The sequence below is a fragment of the Amblyomma mixtum genome, chromosome 3 (assembly GCF_055824585.1).
Source record: "Amblyomma mixtum isolate Tamu chromosome 3, ASM5582458v1, whole genome shotgun sequence".
In the NCBI taxonomy this organism is placed as follows: domain Eukaryota; kingdom Metazoa; phylum Arthropoda; class Arachnida; order Ixodida; family Ixodidae; genus Amblyomma; species Amblyomma mixtum.
Window position 1 is genome coordinate 80,267,631 of NC_143014.1, and position 19,296 is coordinate 80,286,926.

The 19,296-nt window shown below is 44.2% G+C and overlaps 1 protein-coding gene across 7 annotated transcripts in view; it reads right to left on the bottom strand.

Moving 5' to 3' along the window:
* Window positions 1-340: 340 nt before the first annotated feature.
* Usp10 (ubiquitin specific protease 10) overlaps window positions 341-19,296 on the bottom strand; it is a 47,400-nt gene continuing 28,444 nt past the window's right edge. For 4 of the 7 annotated variants that reach the window (XM_089579890.1, XM_089579889.1, XM_089579888.1 and 1 more), the window contains 11 exons: window positions 19,056-19,139; window positions 18,409-18,853; window positions 17,376-17,467; window positions 16,199-16,305; window positions 13,942-14,077; window positions 10,450-10,662; window positions 7,327-7,449; window positions 6,159-6,248; window positions 3,296-3,440; window positions 3,153-3,212; window positions 341-2,933 (listed from right to left, as the gene is read on the bottom strand). In XM_089579890.1, the coding sequence (XP_089436016.1) occupies window positions 2,731-2,933; window positions 3,153-3,212; window positions 3,296-3,440; window positions 6,159-6,248; window positions 7,327-7,449; window positions 10,450-10,662; window positions 13,942-14,077; window positions 16,199-16,305; window positions 17,376-17,467; window positions 18,409-18,853; window positions 19,056-19,139 (1,698 nt within the window). In that variant the 3' untranslated portion in view covers window positions 341-2,730. The remainder of the gene's footprint in view (window positions 2,934-3,152; window positions 3,213-3,295; window positions 3,441-6,158; window positions 6,249-7,326; window positions 7,450-10,449; window positions 10,663-13,941; window positions 14,078-16,198; window positions 16,306-17,375; window positions 17,468-18,408; window positions 18,854-19,055; window positions 19,140-19,296) is intronic. The other 3 variants (XM_089579894.1, XM_089579893.1, XM_089579892.1) reach the window with 1 other exon arrangement.

Consider the following 19,296-nt stretch of genomic DNA (forward strand, 5'->3'; position numbering starts at 1 on the left):
CAGTCATAGGAGAATACCACGTGGCGATTAATGCACAGTAATGTCTTCCGCATCGCTGAAACATACCACCAGAATTAGGAGTCGATGCTCTAAGGAGTTTGGTTGGTGTTCGGCTTTCCAACTCCGTACACATGAAGGAATCTCACTGCACACCTGTAATAGGCACAGCAGGTTGGCTGCGGCCTCAAGGGCATACACAGAAATGCAGCCAACGCTTGCAGTGGTCATAAAAACACTGACATCTATGCATCGTGTTATCTCCGGAGGGAAAGTACCCAAGAACAATTACTGCTGAACATCAGCTGTACACCTCGTGCAGTACAAGAACTGAAGACAACAATCTTATGCAATATTTTTATTTGAAATACCACGAGTTGCACTTCAACATTGTTTTAGCCCTATATGAAAAAAAAAAAAAAGAAAGCTCCTCAACGTGCAAATGCCGCACACCTGGCTGTAGTTTACTCTAGATGTTCATAAAAAAAAACACTGCAAATCACACGTTTTGGATAAAAACAACCCTCTGCACTCGAGTTTTTCAAGCAACAAGCCTAAAACATGCCTAAAACTCTGCCACCAGTTCATCATTCTCCAAGTGATACTACTATGTACAGAGTATAAGAAATATAACCCTCTTTCCCGAGGTACTCTGGTGTATCGTGTATTAAACTTGCCAACAGCAGGTTTCTGTCCTACACAGCTTGCACCCAGCCAGACATTCCTCAATTAACTTAAGTTTAAACAACGCAACTTTGCACACACTTAATGCAAAAATTTGAACAACCTACATAACTTTACAATATAGAAGAAAGGATGCCTCTTGCATCATTAGTGTCTGTATATACAGTTGTGAAAAACTTTATTGGCAAACCCATTGCCTAAAAGGAAACATCCCAGCCAACCAAACCAGTCTCAGCAAAGCTAATGCAAACTGACTAGCTCTAATATAGCAAGGCACTGTTCCTGACTTAAGTGATCAGCATGAGAAACAAAGGCAAAGAACCCTAAAGGAGAAAATGTTAACTAATAGTTGACTCCCTGTGCAGTAAGTCCCTTTCTCGAGCATCACTGTCGCTTAATGGTGACTAAAACAACGCAACATACCTCTTCCTGCCACTACGTGAGCACTGTTGCTTAAGCCCTGCTTTTCGTGTCAAGAACACTGGCTGTGCAGAGTGAACTCTCGAAACATGGACCAAGCTTTTAACAGACAGGCTCACTTCGCACTACTTGTTTTGGTGAATTCTCAACCTAGTAATGCAAGATATGGTACGAATCTAGAACATTTTGATGTTTTGATGTACCTAGAAAATTTTAGCAACTTGACCAAATTTTTACTGAAGTATTTCTGTGAAGAGGAAATGTGCACTTGGCACATTTTTAAGGGACCCATGTCTCAGCCGTTGCATGCAAACGGCCATAACACGACTACACCATATACTGTGTACTACTTGTCATCCTGCTCTCCATTCCTCCATGTTTCAAGATGAATAAAAGATGAGGATGAACACCTTTTTGCAAACTTGAAATTCAAACGAGATCTGCATTATATGCACCGACAAAAACATGCATCATGAACCCTCATAAAAAAATTCCCTTCAGCCAAGTCATCATGCGAAGTAAAACCATTTGTAAAGCTTGGCTACTATTGCTCAGGACATCACTTATATTATATATATATATATAACGATGTCAGAATATTTATGTAACAATATATATAGATCTTTTTTGTTTGAGAAAGAGACTTCCAAACAGTGAAGTGAAAATTTACTTTAGTTGTAATCAAGCAGTTAAACAGCTGCAAAAAGAAAGACCACAAAAGTAAACAATGCAATAACAATAAAAAAAATGTCAGTTCATTTCACTAACATTTTCAGAAGAGCAATGTGCACCAAGAGATGGAAGAAGGGGGCACAAAGCTGAAGTATCATGATGGTACATATTCAGACAGTGAGCTGTATTTATGCATGCATGAGCTGTTCAAGAGGGAGGGGGAAAAAAAAAAAAAGAGCCTACCTTTCAGACTGCTTGCACGAGTACAGTACCATGACCATGCAGGACTATGAAACATGAGGCACTTATGTGGTGTCTTTCCCTCCCACGGTCAACCCATGCCATGGAAAGCACATCAACCATAAAAACCTTAAGAGGGTCTGCATATTGCAGCTAGAAGTATAGCACTAAGTTCTGGCTTGAAGCCCTTGCATAACATTCTTTATATACACATACGCACAACTGCTAAGCAACGGGCTTGTTGCTAGCAGACACATTCTTGCTGGGGGAGGAAGAGTCCCAAAACTGGCTCTTCCTCCCCCAGCACCCAGAGCAAAATGAAATGCACTCCAGTGAAGAGGCCAGCACAAAAAAAAAAGGCCCGTAATAAATAGCTGTGCACGCACAACAGATACACGAATCCACAGTAACACATGTTTGGCAGAAGAAGAGCACAAGCGGCAGCAAACCAAGGTCAAAACACACATACGACACTGAGCAAGTTGTATGAAATGCTGCCTACAGTGCTTAACAAACCATGCATTCCAAGGAAGAGGGGTAGCAAGAAATAGAGAGATGAACAACAGAACAAAGCAAGGCAATCAAACTCAGGTGCCGTGAAGTTTAGTAGTATGCACAAAAGGCCACCAACACACAGGCCGCACACTTGGCAACCCCTTAGCTGGCAATGCTTGTTGCCCAGTCCACCTCCACAGTCTTCTCAATCTGGCTTCTCGTTTATCTAGGCTGAAGGTCAGTGTCCGCACGTCGATAGAAGAGAAGATAGGGCACAAGAGACGAGTTTTCAAATCGCAGCTGCTCCCCTTGGGCAATCGGTGTCACATTGTCATCATCACAGCGTAGCCATGTACGCACAGCAGGGTGGTAGGCATCAGTCACATAGTGGCCCTTGTCGGTGCGCTCTCCACTGTGACTCAGTACTGCAATTAAAAGAAAACAATCACAGATGAAGGCAAACATTAAGACATGTCGTTCATGAAAACATAGAAATACGGCAGTACGAAGGATGAACACAGAACACATAGTGCCCATCCTGTTGTTGTGTACCATGTTCATCACTCGTGGCACTGTATTTGTATGCTATTGAGAAATGATGAAGGCAAGTGCATCTATTTAAACCAATGTCCAGTCAGCCATACCTGCAAACAGCACGTAAGAGCGCTGCTTATTGGATAATCTCTCACTTGACGATACCAATTCTGGGAAAAAGAAAGAAAAAAAATACACAAGTTATTAACACAATCACCAACAAGCTTTGAAATTTACTTGTCAGAATGCTTACTTCTGTCAAGCTGGAGCTGATGAGGTATGTGTATGGCATTCATCAGCTTCTTGCAGCCACCGTTCTTGTCATAGACGAAGCGCTTCAGATGAAGAATAAGCACCTGGGGTAGCTTTTCCAAGGTTGTTCTACGCAAGGCATCCACCTATAAAGAGATGTTAAAAGCCTTCTGTACTTTCTATGCAGAAATCAGGATTGCAGATGCTCCAAACAAGCATATTTCCAAAGCATCCAAAAACGTCCAAATGATCTGAAAGTCAAATTATTGAACGGCCCCCAAAAACTGGCGAAAGCTATTTGCATCGCAAAAAAATTCAGATAAAAGACCAGGCAACTACTATCTGCTTCGCAGATAACTGAATGGCAACGTTTTTTTTTTAACACAGTTCCAACAACTGCATTAAACTAGCAAGGGACTCAGTGGCCTCTTTCAAGAAATGACGTGATAGCAATGCAGCCTCCTCAAAAGCGGTGTTGTTGCATGGGGGAGGCTCTACTGCATGACCAGCAGGTGATGAGCATGCAGCTGCGCATGGCTTGCTGGCTGATGAGTGCCCGAATCATCATCACTGCAGGCTGGCGCCAAAGCTCAAAAAGCTACCATGCCATAGACCATCGGTCATATATGACTGACATTTCAAAACTGGTGCCAAAAATTCATGCCAGCACTACTGGACAAGCTGCACCATCTAGTTTGCTTCTATAACACTGAATCTGAGGTTTCAGTTTCGTTTTTTCATTTTCTAATGCAAAGAGGCAACATGAAAAATGAAACTTTGAACAGATTTAGTCCGCCGGTTGCCGATTATGGTGTCCCATTTTGCCACGCGCTCCTCAAAGGTGAAAGGCTACACTGAGCATTTTGTCGGTTTATATGCAGTTTTTTTTTTAAAAAGTGAGTTAGACAACAATGTGGAATGATCAAATTTCAGGTCCGATAGCAAGACTGTCCCAGACACCCGGGACTACAGCACGTGCTCGCAAGCGTTTCGTTTTACCGTTTATGTTGTATTTTATGTAGTGCAGTTTATTTGTAAATGATGACAGTGGTTTTATTTGGCGCCTAAGAGTTTTAACAAACTGCCAAAATATTTTATCAAATGTACCGAGATATTTTATAAACGCAGAATTTTTGATGATGATGATGTCAAGGAAGGCCACGCCCCCTTTTCACCCATAGAACCAATTCGCTACCAACTGAAAAAAAAAAAAAACACAAAAAAAAAGTGTTACTATAAAAAGCAATAACAGAACTCAGAACAAGTGTAATGTGCTGCACATTCCAGATCCATCTCCACTTCATGTCCTCACAAGGACTGCTTGCTGTAGTGGCACAGCAGTCATATTCTTCAACTTGAAAGGCCACGGAAAGTGCGGTGTATTATGTATGCAGCGAAAAAATTACAACAATGGTAGCTAAAACATGCGCAACGTTTTGTATATTTGATTTTTTTTGTAATCAACTTCTGGCTCAGTGCAGTGCCTTATCCTTGTTTTGTTTGCTTGTATAAAACATTTTGTTTTACCAGCACATTTAACCAATATTTGTTCAAAAAGTTTTGCACACACAACTGTGCCATTTTTTTTCTTCAGAAGTATAGCCAATAAACTACAGCTTGATGCCTTACAATGGTTGGTTGGTTGGTTTATGGGGTTTAACGTCCCAAAGCGACTAAGGCTATGAGAGACGCCGTAGCGGAGGGCTCCGGAAATTTCGACCACCTGGGGTTCTTTAATGTGCACTGACATCGCACAGTACACGGGCCTCGAATTTCTCCTCCAAAGAACTTCAGCTGCCGCGGCCGGGATCGAACCAGCGCCTTTCGGGCCAGCAGCCGAGCACCATAGCCACTGAGCCACCGCGGCGGCTATGCCTTACAATGAGCAGTGCATTTGGCACATCTTGAAGAAATAATTTAAAACACTCAAAATCGGTCATTTTTTTGCGGTAAGGAAATAGTTAACTGTCCAGCTGGACTATTGACTGATCTAGCGACAACAGCCCCCTGATCTTTGTCATGCCTGCCATTGTGCACACCAAATGTGTGCATGCAAGAATACACCACACAATTCAAGCCTGACGAGCGATATTGCTAGGAACCTGTTTGAATTAAATGGCAAGTGTCCAGCAGCGTTTAAATTAATGAGTGCCTCAACACCATAAACTTACATGGCTGTTGGCCAATACCACACTGAAATTTCTAATTTTCAGTATTTGCAAATTAACCGGGCTCAATTAACAATTTTTACTGCATCATAATTGAAGACAGATGTCAATGAATGGCTTGTACTTAGTTGATAGTGGCTGCCAGGCTGGTGGTCCCGGACCATGCTAAAAGGCTGCGTGCTAATTTGTTTACCACTCGCTACAAAAAAGTATGAGGCCCACCATCATGGTGTCCGTAACGTCACATACATCCACCTATCTATTGGTGTGTCACTCCTTGGGTGAAGCCCAAGAACCAATCCATGCGCAGAGTAAATTTGGTGCATAAATCAGAAGAAATTTAGTAAGGCAATAACAGTGCTCGAGCCATCCTGAAAATACAGTACAAGCTTATCAATTCGAACTCCAAGGGAGTGAAAAAAAAAAATCCCAATCTAAGCTCAGAAAAGCGAAACTGAAACTAAGCGGGTGGACTGTGAAATGAAGGCTGTCCATTCTTCGTCACGCCTCCCTTTGCACGCATGTCGGACGTGTGCAGGCAGCTCTGCAGCATGCAATTTAAGTTTCAGTAGGGCTACTTGGATGACCCTGTGAATGTGGCAGGATTTTACTATAATGGCACCAAGGGACCTGCATCGTAGCATGAAGACGGGGAAGCCAAGATGATGCAGGTGGCAAGTTTGGAATATTACGCACCTCCTTGTTGCTCTTGCTGCTGTGGTAATTATGCACCTTCTCTTCAGCAGCTAGGTGTAGCAAAGCCTCTTCAACAGTCTTCACTCCATCCTGCAATAAAAGCAAAGCTAAGTCCTTACCTCGGCAAGCAACATTATTAATTTGGAGTCTTCAATATTTGTAAAAAAAAAAAACATTCCAGAAACGAAAAGAAATCTAGTTATGGCTGCTAAAACTGGATGAGGTGAGCTAGGCCAGTGCCCACGGCTGCCAACCCACAATCTCGATCACAAGTCAAGATTTCATTGAAAAAGATGCTGCAAAACGAAGAACTGAAAATTCTCATACTGTTGGTACCAAACATGCTGGCCATAAAGATTTGGGTAGGACTTTTAGGTAACAAAGGGGAAAAGAGAAAAGCCTCTAGAGCTGCAAGGGGTAGGCAGGAGTACTTAGATTAGTAGACCCGTGGGCAAGTAGCTCATATTGCTCATGAGGTGTAACCTCGGAGATGAAGGCAGCCATTCAGGGATTAGAAAAAGAGAAAGAAAAAAAAGTTCACTCGGGAGGGAAGAGGCAGACAACCTGCAGATGACTTTTCTAAAGTCTCGTCCATAGCTTACAGGAGATTAGTGGCAACCGCTCCAAAAAGGAAATGATTAAAGAAAAATGCAGTGCACACCTCAGCTGTACACAGACGTGCATTTTAAAATCTGTCGTATTTACATTGCGCAATGAACCCGCCCCACGCCCAAACTTTTGTCAATGATAATTTACCTGTTTTTTTTTTAACCTCGTGAAAAAAACGCACTTGGCAAGCTATATATATATAAAAAAAAAAAACTGGATTGCGCTGCAATACAGCAATCACCTTTTGAAGTGAACAATGGTAAAAACCAGCCACACACAAAAACCGAGTGATGCAGGGACATAATTTGTCAACCATGAGCTTTTGTTGACAATGGATGGACAGGCGGGTGTAGAAAATTTTGATTCAATAATGAACCCTCCCCTCAAATAAACAAAAACTTTTTGGAAAAAAAAAAAATAGTGGGTAAAATATGGTGCCAATATCAGTACACTAACATAAATGCCAAAACTGCAAATGTAATACGGTATGAAAAGTCTGCAAGGTTGTCAACTACAAAGGCCACATTCCCACTGGCCTTAAAAGGAAGGTACCGCATACCTGGATGTCCAGTTGCAACGTGAAGAATGGCTGAAGTGAAGCTGATGTCTCCCCATCAGCTGTGACAGATGAGCGCATTTCCCCTCCAAATATGTCCATTAGTGGAGAATTAGAATACTCTGCCTGAAAAAGCAAGTACAAATATAATCAGTGCTCATTCTAAAAAAACCACCCCAGCCTAATCAATTCAAGTGCAAAGATGAACAATCTAGTAATCACTTGTTGGGGAAACATAGTGAAAACTCTGTTCGGATGATAGTAGTAGTTCTCCATAAATACCCGTATGAAAATAATATTTCAATGCAAAAAAAAAAAAAAAAAAACGTAATTGGTTTGCAGTGTGACAAGAGCATATATGAATGGCGCCATATGAGCAGACATTCCTCCTTCCCAGTGAAGATATGATGCACATTGGCCGAGTGACTTTTTGGATTCCTATAATCATGCAACCAAACGGAAGGCCTACACATTCATGATCAATATTTCGGACTCTGCACTCAGAAAGTTCCTATTTTTGGGACCAAAATACAGATGCCAAAGAAATAATAATAATAAATAAAAAAAAAAACGAGAGAGAGCATCGCTGCCACAATTGGCTTCCCTTCTCCACCAAGGAAGGCACCATAGTCAATTCAAATGGATTCAACTGGGCAAGGATTGGCTTGGAAATTTCTGATCGTCATTGTTGCCACTTAAGATTGTCACTTTGTCCCAGTCGGGGTAGCCTACAATAAAGAGCCCACCGCAAGCCTGGGTGCACAACTGCATTGATTACAGGACAGTGAGAGCGTCTGCCAGTGTGCGGTTGATGAGGGGCAGTTGGAGGTGCTCGCTTCATCCCGCAAGTTCCCCTTTTCCATCTTTGTGACACCAAAGAAACTGGTTTTGTCCTCACCTTGCGCAGTAAGCGTTGGGCGATGAGGGGTTTACATTGTGGTGCGCTAGCAAGGTCCAAGAACATGCGGCGCTAGTGTAGGATTGGTTTGTGGCATTGTTGATGGCATGACCTGCGACCGTGTCGCATATTTTGTATCCTAGACATGGTGTGGTGTGGACATGATGAAAGCATGACTTTGGCTCAACTACAAGTTGGTACTACTATTGCTTGTAAGCGGAGCATTAGGAGTGGCAAATTTAGAGTTTTCCCCATCCGGTTTGTCGCGGAAAAAGGATTTCGTCAAGTTCACGGTTTTCCAGTGTTTGATTATTCGGAACATTTTCCTGGACCCGCCAGGTCCAAAATATCTGTCAACTGTATACAATCTACTCCTGTCACTTTCAATTTGGACGAGACCAAAATTCGGTTCAAATTAAGACTTGACGGAACCAAATAGCGAGCTCAATTTAAGTGGACATGAGTTAATGATTTGATTGCACTAGGTAGCATTGCATGCGAGATACAACTGTGCACAACAACCCAACAATGCCACCCAAGCCTTCAAATTTAACAGTGTGCAGAGTGTGTGTTTCATAAAGGAGCTGCTTCTGTTATGAATAGAGAGGAGTGCAGTGGAAGTGGTGCCTCTTCTGAAGCCTGGCCATAAAAGTGATGCATCCTGCTTGACTGTTTAGTGAGCAAGCTTATGTTCCGGCTCGTTCCCATCTATTCTCATGTGCCTAGGGGTGTAGACAGGAGTGTCTGTTAGTGTAGTCTTAGCGTGGTTTACAATTCGCTATTTGTTGGTTGGTTTATGGGGTTTAACGTCCCAAATCAACCTGGGCTACGAGCCACACTGTAGCCTGTCCCCACTCAGCCGCGGCACACCTGTGCGCTCTCTGCTCTTCCCTCTCCACGGAACCTCCTCCTCACCCCACAGACAGACGGATACCAGGCTTCAGTTTGCATGGCCATTCTGATGCTCACACATTGGACCTGCCCAGCCCCTTGGGTTTGTTTCTGTGCGATGTTGCGCTCACCAAAGTTACCGTAACTAACGAGGGAACTAACTTGGGAGTATCTCCCGCTCAAGAGGAGGCGTGAACGCTTGCAGGTAAATGCCATTATGTGTCAGCAAGTGTTGTTCCTGTTATCACAAAGCACGGCCTACCGCTGTCGGCAAGCGCGATCACGGGGTGGGGTTGGTGGTTTGAAATGTCAGCTGGAAATAAACGGTGAGAGTGTGTTTATCCCCCAATTTCAATCCCACACTAAAGTTTAGTTTACAGCCAAACACTAAGAGTATGACGAGCGACTTCCTGCTGTTTAGGGAGCCCTGGCAGATGGTCACAAAAATCAAGATGGTGGGCCAAAGTGGATCCAGTGGCATAACAAATATGACCACACATCTCAAGAAGAATTTAAAACGCACCAAACCACGAAATTCTGGGCTGAATAAAACTATACTTCGATAATAATAGTTAATGCTGCAGAGGCTGTGGAAGAATAGCGCCTGCAAAACCATATTACTACGCACTGTATCATTCGTTCTTGAAGCCTTGGTGAGTGTACCAATAAAAACAAAGTGGTAAAAGACAAAGTGTTAGCATTAGGAAACACAGTCACAGCTGTGAGGCGCTCAGAACTTGGGCTCTCTGGCTATAATTTTCACTGAGTGTGAACTACTGTTTAAGCGCGGATGGAGTCGGGAGCAATTTGTCCTACCAGCAGCCCATACTGCCACATCATTCTTGCTTCTCGAAGTTGTGAGGAGTCTCAGGACAAAAATGCGGTAAAACAAAGTGCAGGAGCCGGTGGGGAGGCGCAAAGACGGGGAAAAAAAAAAAAGAAAAAAAAAATGGCCCTGCGCCTGCTGACTGACTGCGGAAATGTTCTCCGCTGAGGCGGCTGAGGACGGACAGGAATGTCTTTGGGGAAAGTGCACCTTCCAGGGGCGCTGCGCGGCTCGGCGTTCGATATATCCAATGTCCGGCGGAAATGGAATTCGATATACAACGCAACTGCCCTATACTTTTACATAGTATTTTCAAGGGGGTAATCTGTGTATTCGATATAGACAACAATTCGCAACTGCCCTATACTTTTACATAGTATTTTCAAGGGGGTAATCTGTGTATTCGATATAGCCAACAATTCGAAATTATGCGGGTTCAATATATCCGGGTTCGACTGTATATCCACACTTACATATAGACACATTGTTTTAATATGAGTGGCAGACCTACCGAACGGGTCACTTGGTATCGATTGCGATGGCTGACAGTCTTCCAAGGGCCTTCATCATCGTCTTCGTCGTCTAAACGCTCAGCTGATGCCTGGGCCTCTCCATTGCACTGCCCATTATGACCATTGCTCACAGAACGCATTGAAGATACCATTTCATCGTGCAAGCCATTCAGCATGAAGCTCAAGAATTCTTCTGCATCCTCTTGCTTTCCCTAAGACATAAAACAAAACTGATGAGTTATTCCGACAAATTTCATGCAAAATAAGAAAATTATCTACCAAGCAAACTACAGTATGTAGTGCCACATCGACACTGCTATACAGGATAGTGAGGAGTGGATATCATGGCACACACTTGAAGCAATAAACTGCAGTACAGTAAAACCTCGTTAATTCGAAGAAGTCACTGGGACTGCAAAAAATATTTCAATTAAGTGGGTTTTCGAATTATCCGAGCACAGCACAAAATGTCATTGCGAGAACCCTGTACCTTACCTGGACCAACTATGCAATTACAGCATAGACCACTTATAACGCATACGGCTAGAGTCAGGAAACTCCGCATTACAAGCGGTACTGCACTGTAACCAAGACATAGCTTTTCCATGCATTCGTGTATTCAGTATGGCCAGCCTACCTTTCTAAGTGCACCTGAAAATGCATCAGACAACACAGCAACCACAGGCAACAAAGAAGTTTATTTGACCTTTTTTCTAAGTGTCATAACGAATGAAAGAATGAAGTTATTCTTGTCTAGCGCTGCGATTTAAATGTCTTGCTAATACCGTATTTACTCGCATAATAGGCGCACTTTTTTTCCAGAAAATCTGGCTCAAAGTTCGGGGTGCGCCTATTACGCGGGGTAAAATTTCCGGAAATTTTTCGTCTCGCAAAATTGAACACACCGCGTAAATGCACTCGTGTACGGGCCGGGCCGCACCCCGTTTTCACAAAGAAAATATTAAAAAAAGAAAGAAAGATCAGTGTAAGGGCCGCACCGAAACTTTCCACGACACATGCGGGAATAGCCTTCGGAATGCACGAGCGAGCCGAGCGCTTGATCGCGGAGGCCACACACGCGCACAGGAGCTTCCAGACGCCGCCCACGGAGGGCGCCCGAGGCCAAGCTCATCATCATCGTTTTCCTCCGCCGCGAGCTTTCGCTATCCATATCGCCATCAGCATCTCCAGCTCGTTTTTTTTTTTTTTTTGTTGCTGTCAAGTGCTGGGAGCCGCGGTGGTGGCTGCCTGCCCTCATTTCCGCACAACCTCTGAAAACTAAATACTCGTTAATTCGAGCCCTGTTAATTCGGAAATACGAATAAGTTCTGTCGGCGCGGTACCAGCCAAGGCCCATGAAAGGCTATGACTTCGGATGGGCGCTACCAATTACGTGCGAAAAACCTTTTTTTTTTCTTTGTGAGTGTCGTCCACCCTTCCCCTAACGGAAGGATGGCAAACGGAAGTACGCGGTCAGCCGCGATCATGACGCCGGCTTTTAGCATCGTTCGCTGCAAAAGGCGTTTGCTACTGTGTTCCAATGACTGAGTGCCAGTAGACGCCCCAATCGCCCAAGGCCCGATAAGGCGAACGTACTGAAAACGAGGCTTGCACAGCCGGACAAGCGCTGGCACTCTGCCAAAGTTCGTCTCCCCTTGCACTAGAGCTAACGTCGAAAGGCACCGTGATGCCATCGCTGCGCAGCATCTTGGCGCGCCGCCAAGAAATGTGTTGTGGACTGTGACGGTGCGAAACAGAGGGAAGCGTTCGACCAACGCTTTTTTTTTCAAATTCTTTGCTGATAATCGGGGGCGGGTGGGTTCATTATGCGAGTGGGTTCGTTACATAAGTAAATACGGTACATATACCGTAATGCAAATGGTTCTTGTCAGTTTTTTCGCGGCCATTCGATAATTCGAACATTTTTCCTGGTCCCTTGAGGTTCGAATTAACGAGCTTTTACTGTATTGATCACAGTGCCAAGTTCGGGGTGCGCCTTTTATACGCGGAAATAAAAAAAATCTGTCATCCACGTGTCATCCAGCTTCACAGTGCCTGCTTCGGCACTGGATGAGCCACTGCACTCCTTTGCTCTGGCAGACAATTACTAGCAATTTTATTAACTTTTGCACATAAGGTCAGACGGTCTTCAAATATTGGTAGTGAAAAGCAATTAATAAAATGACTGCAAATCGAAAAATGCTGATGACCATGAATAGCGTTCGCCTAAATTACAAGTGACATTTTTTTTCAGGAAACACAACCAGGGAAAAAAAAAGACAGCATAACTGCATAGCAAATATGTTCCTTGTGTGCATTTCCATAACTGTGCTTAGTGAGAAAAGTTTAATACAACAGGCTGACTTATACCCCGTCACATCGGCACTTTCAATGGCTAGTGAGTCTTTCGAGATTCTCTACTGCTACACAGCAAACTTGATCGTCATAGAGAGATTCCATCATCTCACATCAACGTGTTGTGGTGTCACTGTCGCTGCCAATAATTTAGCAGGCATGCAAGCAATCAACCTTTGTAAGTTAAGCCAACAAAGGTTAAGAACAAAATATTTGTAACAGTACTATTAATCCCTCTTGAAATAAACTTTGTTGCCTTGTACAAACTACAGTAGCATTCATTAGTTTTTGAGAAGGCTGCTGTTCATTGTTTTTATATCGCTGGCAACGATGGTATTATGCTTGCTACAGTGTTTCGTAGCCCAGCAAGTTTTTTTTTTCCTTTCTTTTTGGAAAATAATGAAGTTCCTTTTATAATGAAGTTCCACATTTTTCAGAGACAATACTGCTCCTTATATTCCTCAGCGTGTTGTTGTGAGCGCTCCGCACCCAAGAGTACATGCAGCCCCCACTCCAAGGCTCTCGAAATCTGTACAGTACTGTGCTTCTGAGCCACTCCGAGCCACATGCGTTGCACAGCACAATTCGCCTTTGAGTTGATAAATTTTCAGTTATAGAGCCTTCGAAATGACCATGCGACAGGGGTACTAATTACAAGAGCTAGCTTACTGAAGTAGCTGTGAATATGTGTAAGCTGTTCAACAATTATTCAAATGAATAGAGGCATTCACTAGATGCTCTACAGGCTGGTATGGCCAAATATCTTCTTTACTAAGTTGCTATCAGAGGGGCATGGCATTGCACTCTGTAGTCAAAATGCAACAAGACGGCTTGCAAGACAAACAGGAGCAGGGTTGGCTACAACACAACTGGAACTGAACCTTCCATGTTCTCTCCAGTGCCAAAAAACAAAGTGTGGGCTTCGAAACGCTGCCCCAAGGACCACATTTTTGATTAACTGTAGTTTTTCTCAATCATGCATCTTGGTTTCATCATACTTTCATCACTTGTGCACCCTGTACATGTACTGTAACAATTTACATCCCTTCTAAACATACCACCATTTTTCATTTTCACTGTGCTAAATTTTGACCCATGTGGCATTTGCAATGGGTATTAATTTCTTCTTGTCATACCTTTTTACAGTCTGGCTTTATTTTCATAAGGAGGTCTCTGAATGGCTCAGGGTCATATGCTGAGCCGATAACCAACTCATCCTTCTTGCCCGTTTCACGCACCAAAGGAATGGCATAGGACTGCAGAAAGTACAGGCTGGAAAAATAAACAAACAAAAAATAAAAATCAGCAAAGAGGCAAGACTATGGAATGGAAGCAGCATGCTTTGCACATAGGGACCCAGAACTGCTTCACAAGTAGACTAAGGGCCCATTCACACTTGTCCAAATATCCGGTGAGTTAAGTGGATTCGGTCGCTGGAAAGAACTAGGACCTGTTCTCATCGACTGACGCCTGGGCAAGGTGCAACCGCAGTGCCGCTGCTGTTACTCGCTTTTCCACACATTTCCCAGTTACCACGTCACCGCTTCCGGCGAACACTGATATGGTTAAAAAAGAGGATGAATCGATGCTGTCTACGTACCATGAGCATATGCACGCTTACGTACGCTAAACGCAGGCACAAAACAGAGACGCAACGATAAACTCAGCCTAATGGAGCCATCATTATTGTCAACAAACCGACGCTCCTTTTAGGCCTAGATGCGGCAGAATTTGCCACTTATAAGTTTACTCATGGGCGAGATGAGACAAATCGAAAGAGTGGTGCCCCATTTATGACCAGTGAATGCACTGAAAAAGGAAGCAACAACCACAGCGAGGGGTCCTGCTTCGAAACGCGCCACCATCTTTTGTCGGCGCGGAACTTGGTCCTGTACCGATTGGTCTTACTGCGCCGCTTTCCGCCCCGTTCGGCGTGAATATGGTCGAATTCGCTTCGCTCGCCGGAGTTTTGTTCAAGTGTCAACAGGCCCTAAAGCATAAGCTAATGCTCACGCACAAGGAGTAATGAACGTTTTGCTTTTCAGATCAGCCTATCGATACTGCTAGGATCACCTCAACTTCGTATTTAGAATGCTCATAAAAAAACCTAAACCATACACAAAGAACATGCACACATTAACGGGGCACTGCATTAACGTACACCAATGCACAATGAATGTGCTCATGTTCCATGCAGATGGATGACTGCAAGTAACAATATTTGGATGAGAAAAATGCAATAAATATCAACAACTAATATGAGGCATGCACTAGGGAAAGACCAAGCTGCAACCAAACTGAGCCAAAATGATCAGTTAGGTTTATTATAGCAAAATCACCTGCACAGCTGAAAGCTTGGGGTTTTGTTAACTGAATGCAGCTGGGGTGGCTGCAAGGTTTAATAACAGCGTCGCAGTCAGGGTTAGAAATGTTATACAGTCGCCGACCGATTTTTCGGAGTCGTCGGGACCCGAAAAATCCACAAACTTAAAAAAATAAACTTTTCTGCAAAAAACCGGCTTTCAAAATCGCGAAAATCGCCGCTCCCCATGTTCCGCCTGCAAGCGATAATATTAGACTATCTTGAGTCACAGCTGTGCTGTCCTCATGCCCGTACCCTATCACATCATACCAGACAGTGCGATGCGGCCGCGGTCATGCCGTGAATGAATGCACTTGCTGCGAGAAGCAAGAACGGTCAGTTTGCATGGGGCAATGACGTTCGTGAAGACCGAGAGGTAACCAACGGGAAGACGTTTGCTTCCGCTCGCATCTCCGAATGCAGTCCCTCCCCGTCTACCGCGTGTGCTGCCCCGCACCGCGGGATGCGTCGTCCAAGCCAGGGCGGATGCTGCAACTGTCCCACTGTACCGTTTTCAATGCGATCATGTACCCTTTAGTCAAATGTTTTTTGACTAAAGCGCGTACCCTTTGCAGGCCATCTCGATGATGGCAATGGAAAGCATCTCATTATCTTGAATGGCAACAATGGAGAACAAATAGCCAAGCCTATCCAAGTCAGTCCGATTGTGCCCAACGCGTTGATTCCGTTTAAATCCAAGATGGCGCCTTTCACGGTGAAGGCAAACGGGTTGGTAGTGACAGTGATGCCCGCTTGCGTCTATATTAGGCCGAAATAGCAACTTTCGGTTGAAAAACTATCACCACAATATTGTTGGCATCTATTTTAGTCTGAAAATGAGAACTTTTAGACTCCGCAAAGTCCGAAATATCGGTTGTGAAAATGTACACGCTCCTATGAGATGCGCGACGGTTCCTCAGCGAAGTCCGAATTATTGGAGTCCGAATTATCAGTCGGCTACTGTAACCAGTCTTTGGACTGTAGGTTATAGTATCCCCTCACATGACCAAGACATTAAAAAAACTACATACAGGCACTCCATGAGAGGTGTTGGTGTTGAGCCAGGCATACCAGGCACCACAGGCAAGCTGTTCAGCAGGTTGTAGAATGCTGGACAAGCCAACAAGGCTTGCAGGTTCTATATATTTATGTCAAGGAACCAACACAAACCTGCACCCTGCATACAATGCATCCAGCATGCACCTCACCTGCTTCATGTTTTACCTAGACAGAACTCATTCAATGTAAAGCACACACACACACACACACACACAAGAAAAACACAGAAGCCACAGTGACAGAGTTTGCAATTGTGCACTGAAACTAGAAATTATACTCTAGCCCATAAGTTCCTTGCAGCACTCAGGAACGTATACACCTCCTCAACCAATCAAGAGAGCGCATTGAGCGTGGTCCTCCGTGCCTCGTCGTCTGTGCGTTACCTGCTCGCGGCATACACAGATAAGGTCAGAAAAAGACCAGAAATAAATGTTGTCTACGTACCATATGCACGCTTGCGTGCGCTAAACAAGCATTTTGTGGGACGGTATGCCATTTGTCACATTCATACATTTAGTTCAGCGCACGCAAATGGAAACAATGTTAAGCACAGCCTAGTTCTGCCATCTGGTTATTAGAACTAGAACAATTTTTAACAACAAACCAATGCTTTTCTTTAGGCCTAAATCTCATTACGATGGGTATTTGGATATAACATACTACTGCAAATTCAGCCGGCAGTTCGAAATATCGGTGGCGGAACCGAATGCATCAATGAAGTCAAAAGAACTTGGAGTGCCCTGCAGTGTCCACCGCACCTACTCCAATGAAATGAGATCGCTGCGGCCAAGATTCGGTCCCGCAACGTTGGAATGACCTACCGAACGCCAAAACTGCTAAATTCGCGATGCTATGTACAGAATTACGCACACAAAGGGCCTGCTACTACCTGCATTACTAATTCTGTATGTTCATTTTCAATCTCTGGCTTGGCTGAGATCGCCTAGAAAATGGATGCACAAATACAATATCAAAATAATAATAACTGATACAAGCACAGGCAGACTGTTAAAAAAATTACTGGACCTGCATTTTTTGTTTTTACTGTTATTGCTATTTATACCCCACATTGGAACATTAATCAATGCAAGTAAATAAGGGACTCAACAGCACTTTCCATTCAAAAGGATTCCAAACAGCAAAGGATACGGCATTCATGTAGCACCAGTTTTTCCCATTCTCCAGGCCCCTCGGTTGAATCATAGGAGGGGTGTGGTTGACAATGCATTTGTTCAAGGCCGCTGTAACCATGTTAAGTAGGCATTAGCATAAGAAATCGGAAATGTTTGCAGATTATGAAGTACATATAAAAATCAGGATGGACAATGTGGGCCTCAGAACCTCATACTGGAGGTTCTGCAGAATTTTTCGTCAAGGTGCAGTCAGGTATCTTTAGAGACAGTTTGGTTTTGGTGAAACAGTATCAAACCTTGTACCTGGATGTGACGAACTTCTATGTAGCAAATCCCACAATATCACAGTTTTATACTCCCCAGAGCCGTCCCGACTAAAACGTGTATTTGTGAAATCTGTGCAGTCTGTGACTACATGGAAGTTTGAGCTTTCACGCTTCTGCATCACAGAAACTTGAAAGCAAATCTTAGGAATTTTTTATTCAAGTGCCAGTGGCATATGAAAGTTTTGATAAAGTTTCCATAAACTGATTTCGGTAAAGTTGGTGCTCTTGTGTTCCACGACAACCGGGCTGCATATTAAAACCTTAATTTCTCCCATATGTTCAATAGACAAAAGTGGCAGTGTTGCAGCGATGGCAGCAGGGGAATGTGCCGTCAAGTTAGAAGTGTGCTCGGCGCACATACAAGATGATGACGATGTCAGCGAAACCAAATCTCAAGCTGGTGTATTTTCGCCAATACCCACGACGTGGTTGGCAGGATAGACGTGCTGTGGAAGCTTGCGAGCTAGCAACATAAGCAAAATGCACATAACACCGTTCCTACTGGCAAAGAAAGGGCAGAAGGACCACTTTAATTACATAAAGTTTTTTTCCGCGAGTTATCCGCACTGCATTTTAGGCGGATTCTCAGCACGATAGGAGATGAATTTCTATGCAGCGAAATTTCAGTACTATAAGTAAACTGCAGACTGCACCGCCGTCGTTAAATCGAGGCTTAACTGCAGCCTGGCCAAAGTAAATGAGCAAGATTAAAGAAAAACTTACTCCCAAGCTTGGAGTCACCAGATTCTGGTACTCCAGGCCTTGTCCGCACTTCATTACAATCACTTGCGGCACTGTCTGATGTGACAGGCACAGCCGAATGGAGCTTGTTTGCTCCTGCCGTTCCTCCTGAGCCTTTCTTGAACAGATCAGCCCAGGAGCGCATCGCTGGGCCAGATCCATTCACTACAGGGGCCACAGGGGTTGGCCGTTCCACAGGAGTAGCAGCCTGCGTAAGCTTTGTAGCAGGTTCATCTGCCTTGAGAACGCTAGCTGCGGTGCATGGAGTGGGGGATGCCGGCTTGACTGGTGCTTGTGGTACCTCAGGTTCCACATCAATCACAGCAGGAACCACCACCGCCTCGGGCTCCAAATTCCCTTCTTCCACTACAGCTGGTGGCTCCTCACTACTGGCTGTAGTCATAGTGCTCGCCACTTCCTCCTTAGGCTGCAACAAACAGAGAGAAAAGCTAGGTCACAGGAACTCTTAAGTGCAATTCAAACGCTCTCAAAACAAACATCATCAAGCATGCACACGATAATCACTGGCCACCATGACCAAAAAGCCCGACCATCCACTTCGGTTTGCACAATCAGCGACAAAATTTTTCGGACCATGCGAGCATTGACCGAACTCATTGCTGCGTCACCTGGTGGCCCGGGCGACTGCGTTTGGCGCGTCCTTTTCCAGCTCGCGGGGGTTTCACAGAGCCCCTGCGGCGTCTTTCCGTTTCCTGCATTTATGTGAGAAGCGATGCTAATATTAAGCACTGTCACAATGGGTCAAGAATCTTCAGTGCGTTATGAACTCTGCCGCTCCTCCAACGTGCCTTTGTGTCCATGTCTGCACTCACTCACAGCTTCTCTTTGCTAGAAGCACACCATAAAATG